A 3,822-nucleotide genomic window follows, 5' to 3' on the forward strand; every position below is an offset into this window, starting at 1 on the left:
CCTCTAATGAAGCTTCTCTCTCTCTCTCTCTCTCTCTCTCCTCTCTCTCTCTCACACACACACACACACACACACACACACACACACATTTTCATTCATTCATTCATTCATTGACTTGGGTAAGGAACATTTCTGAGAATCTAGACTAACACTCCCAATCAAAAACATTCGTGGTGGCCTGAAAGCAGACCATTTGAGGGCTTGGAGGGCAATGATCACCAAATCTACGGGATTTAGGAGTATATACAAAAAAAGGAAGATGAGGACAGAGGAGGGAGGGGAGAGGAAGGACAGGGAAAGGATAGCCAAACTGTGCCGAAAGCTTTTCCAGAGGCTTCTCGGAAAAAAGACTAGTGCTAGACATACACCATGCATCACATAATTGAATAAACACAACTGAAGATGTACATTGCCATAAGATTAGCAGGACCAGAGTGCAGTACATGACAACAGTATAGGCACAAAAGCCAAGTCTAACTAGACTAAACAGTTTGTTCCATACTGATTGTAGGCATGGTCTGAGATAGTGGATTAAATTTCATGATAAAAGGCAAGTTCCAATGGCAACAGACATGTACATACTCTTACACCATAGGTTGTGGAGTTTACTCATAAAGCTGACTATATCTCAAGCACTGACACTCCTCATAAAGGGAGCCTTACAAACTAGAGCAAGTCAGGACCCAGATACAGCAGATTGACCACATCGAGTAGAGCTTTTCCACGCACCTTATGCCCTCCCTGCTGCTTATTAGGTTTTCCACAGGTAGTAAACTTTGATAATGTCAAAGGAAGGAAACCATCCCATGCAAATACCTCTCATCTCTATGCATCATTATCACTGGACAAATTTTTTGCAAGAATCAAAAGTATCCAAACCAAATGCACCACTAAAGGAAAACACATTATGAAGGTGATCTATGAGTTTAGGCAGCTGGGGCACTTAATGAGACCAGTTCCACTACAATGCCGACAAGACAAGGCTTCTTCTCCCTGTCTGGAAAGCTTGCCTTTGCCCTTGCAAAGTGGGCAAATCAAGAACTTGCCCCCTCTGCAAACGCAGGGCGCATTGGGCTTCAAACCGTGAGGAAGGGTTTCCAGCAACAGAGAGCCCAATATGCCCTTCTTGTACTGTTGCATGATGTTATCCACTCCTGCAACATATCTACCCCTCACATAAACAGTTGGCACCACAGCTGCGGGCATATTGAGTGCATTCTTTAATTCTTGCTCATAGTCTGGATACTGTGAGATGCTCTTTTCATCGAAAGAAGCACCCACAAGGGATATCAGGATGGCCCTCACTGCATTGCTGTCTTCATAAGCATTAATGTCTGCCTGCGAGCTTGTGGAGTACAGCACGGCTTTGAGCCTTGCGTCTGCTACAACTTTCTCTAGTTCCCAACTGCTGGGTCTGTTGATGGTAGGCAGACTCCTCTCTTCGGTGAACTGTTTGTTCCGGTTCCCATTGGAAAAGGAATGCCTGTAATGGCGGACTGGAGCATCTTGAGCCTCCACAATCTTGTTCTGATTTAGTGCAGTAGAGACATGGTTTGCATCACCATTTGCATCACTAGAATCACCAATTCCCTTGTAATTTGACCCACTCACCTTAGCAGGTATAAGGTAAGCTGTTAGAAGCAGGGATCTGCTATTTAATATAAATAAAAACTACTTGTCAAAAAAAAAAGGAGCGGGTATAAGATAAGGTGTTACTTGATGTGGAGGCAGCTTCTTGGATTGAGACTCATGAACGGCTGACTTGGACCCAGCCTTCATATCATTTCGCTGCTTTGATGTGCGGCTGTAGGCTCGGAACCATTTCTTAAGGCTTACTGCACTAGAGAATGACGGGCTCGAAGGAGAGCTGGCAGCCTCACCTTCACGCAACAGCCAACTTGTGGTGAAGCTTGTGGCATCATTAGAAAAATCCCTGGTAGAAGCTTTGCTATGGTAAGAATCAAAGGCATCTTCATAACCTAGAATACCTTTATTGTCAGAAAATTTGAAAGAGAGAGACCTTTGCAAGTTATCAGCTAAAGTTTCAACAGAGGATGTGCTTGATCCATCACCAAAAAGGGCTGAACTGTTAAGGGTAGATCCATCAATGGAGCTGCATTTAATCGGCATATCCCGACATGCTGCCATATCCCTGATTGAGTCTTCTGCAGCATATGTCATGGACCTTCCACGGCCACCATCTACCTTGAGAGGCCACTGAGATTTCACCTTTACATTTGATGGTTCCAATGTAAAGGAATCAGGTAACAGCTTTGCAGCAACAGTGGCGGGAGGGGTCATATGTTTCGATGTCAAGGCAGCCAGAAGATGAGTTGGTCTGAGAGAATTATCATCATCATCATCAAGGCCCAACATGAGCTCCCAGACATTGATGCTTTCAGGTTCATCCCTTTTGCCCTCCATTGATGGGTTCCCTGATGTTAAAATGAGAAAAGATCTACAGGGCCACCTTCTCAAGCATGGCTTGAGATTTCTCCTCGCTTTGACGACCTCTGTATTGTCCAGATGCACACAAAGAAAACAGTTAAAATCAATCTCATGATCTTTATAGAGAACCAAAGTACATATACCTAGCAGTATGTAGGCAGAACCTCACCAGTAAGGGCCAAACATATGTACAAACATAGTAGAAACACAAACATAGCAATAATGTAAAACACACATGAATTGAGAAGTTGGCTCAACCTTAGCTGAAGACATGTAATCCTTGCAATATTTCACAAATAAAGAGAGACTTTAGCTCAAAATTAGCTTGAGATATGTAAGCCTTGATGCTCACACACACACACACACACAAAATTAGCTTGAGATATGTAAGCCTTGATGCTCTCACACACACACACACACACACACACACACACACAAAAGATGAAGAAGATATAAGTAAGCCTTGCATAAATTGAAACATACAAAGAGATACTAGCAGATAATTAATAAAACACACACTGAAACACTATGAAAATGGAAAAAGTAGACTGAAACTATCACCTTACAGATCCCTCTTATCTGTGTGGTGTTGAGCTTGCAAACTGACCCAGAACCTCTAGTACGGAACCCACTTGAGGATTGATCCGGAGGACAAGAATAAAGAGAAAATTAAAAACATTTATTAAGAGAATGATTTCTGCAGGCAACCCATGTGAGACAGGATCAAACCTCGAGAAGCAGGGAAAGCAAGTGTCAGATTACAACAGTGCCTTGTGCTGGAGAAAAACATTGATGATGATGGGAGCCCTCTAGATATACTTTAGAACAAGCATGAATGTAATATAAATAATATAATTGCAGCATTTTATCAGAAGGGGCACATCCATCAATTGGCGATTACAGCATGATTATTGTCAACCTTCCCCATCATTAAACGTGGATTACGCACATGTTTTGTGTGGCCCAGCTCACGTGGTGAACTTTTAATGTGGGGCTCTCCTTCTCGGCTTTTTTATTTATTATCTATACCCTCTTCTTTTCTTTCTTTATATTTTTCATGTCCTTGTGTCCCCACCACTTGCTGCCCACTCCCTAGTCCCAATCATCACTCTCTAATGTGCTTGGAAGTGGGGAATAGTTCCAAAAAATTGTGCAAGAAAGCCTACATTTAGCCTAATCACTAGTAACTACTACTTTTCCCTAGTGAAATTGAGGAATCTCTATCTAAACTCTTTTTCTTCTTCTTTTGGGGATATATTATTAGATCTAAACTCTTCTCTTCTATATCAATACTATATATAAAGGAGAGTCGCGTCTCTTTTGACACGTGTCATCAAAGAATGCGAAGGGTGTGGGGGGAAGGGTGGATAGAGA

General features: G+C 42.4%; 1 protein-coding gene across 5 annotated transcripts; it reads right to left on the reverse strand.

Annotated features, from left to right (window-relative positions):
* Positions 1 to 519: 519 nt before the first annotated feature.
* LOC147604145 (uncharacterized) lies at positions 520 to 3,340 on the reverse strand. 5 transcript variants are annotated; one of them, XM_086795306.1, is made up of 4 exons: positions 3,010 to 3,340; positions 2,021 to 2,513; positions 1,717 to 1,933; positions 520 to 1,611 (listed from the first exon to the last, which is right to left on the reverse strand). In XM_086795306.1, exons 2-4 carry the CDS (start codon positions 2,422 to 2,424, stop codon positions 919 to 921), a joined length of 1,314 nt encoding a protein of 437 aa, XP_086651432.1. In that variant the 5' UTR covers positions 2,425 to 2,513; positions 3,010 to 3,340; the 3' UTR covers positions 520 to 918. The 5 variants fall into 5 exon arrangements, with proteins under 5 accessions (XP_086651432.1, XP_086651433.1, XP_086651429.1 ...); XM_086795307.1 differs by having other exon boundaries at positions 1,717 to 1,880; positions 1,989 to 2,513; positions 3,010 to 3,337; XM_086795303.1 differs by lacking the exon at positions 3,010 to 3,340 and adding an exon at positions 2,618 to 2,964.
* Between the last annotated feature and the right edge of the window lie 482 nt (positions 3,341 to 3,822).

The sequence above is a fragment of the Cibotium barometz genome, chromosome 62 (assembly GCF_041138505.1).
Source record: "Cibotium barometz isolate CiBa-2024 chromosome 62, ASM4113850v1, whole genome shotgun sequence".
NCBI lineage: Eukaryota > Viridiplantae > Streptophyta > Polypodiopsida > Cyatheales > Cibotiaceae > Cibotium > Cibotium barometz.

Excerpts from the sequence above, each read along its gene's own strand:
- LOC147604145 (XM_086795303.1), bottom strand. The coding sequence starts at position 2,663 with ATGTTTGTGTTTCTACTATGTTTGTACATATGTTTGGCCCTTACTG. Across the intron at positions 1,934-2,020 it reads TTAGCTGATAACTTGCAAAG|GGATTTTTCTAATGATGCCA; the intron begins GTCTCTCTCTTT and ends AGCTTCTACCAG. Across the intron at positions 1,612-1,716 it reads AGAAGCTGCCTCCACATCAA|GTGAGTGGGTCAAATTACAA; the intron begins GTAACACCTTAT and ends ATACCTGCTAAG.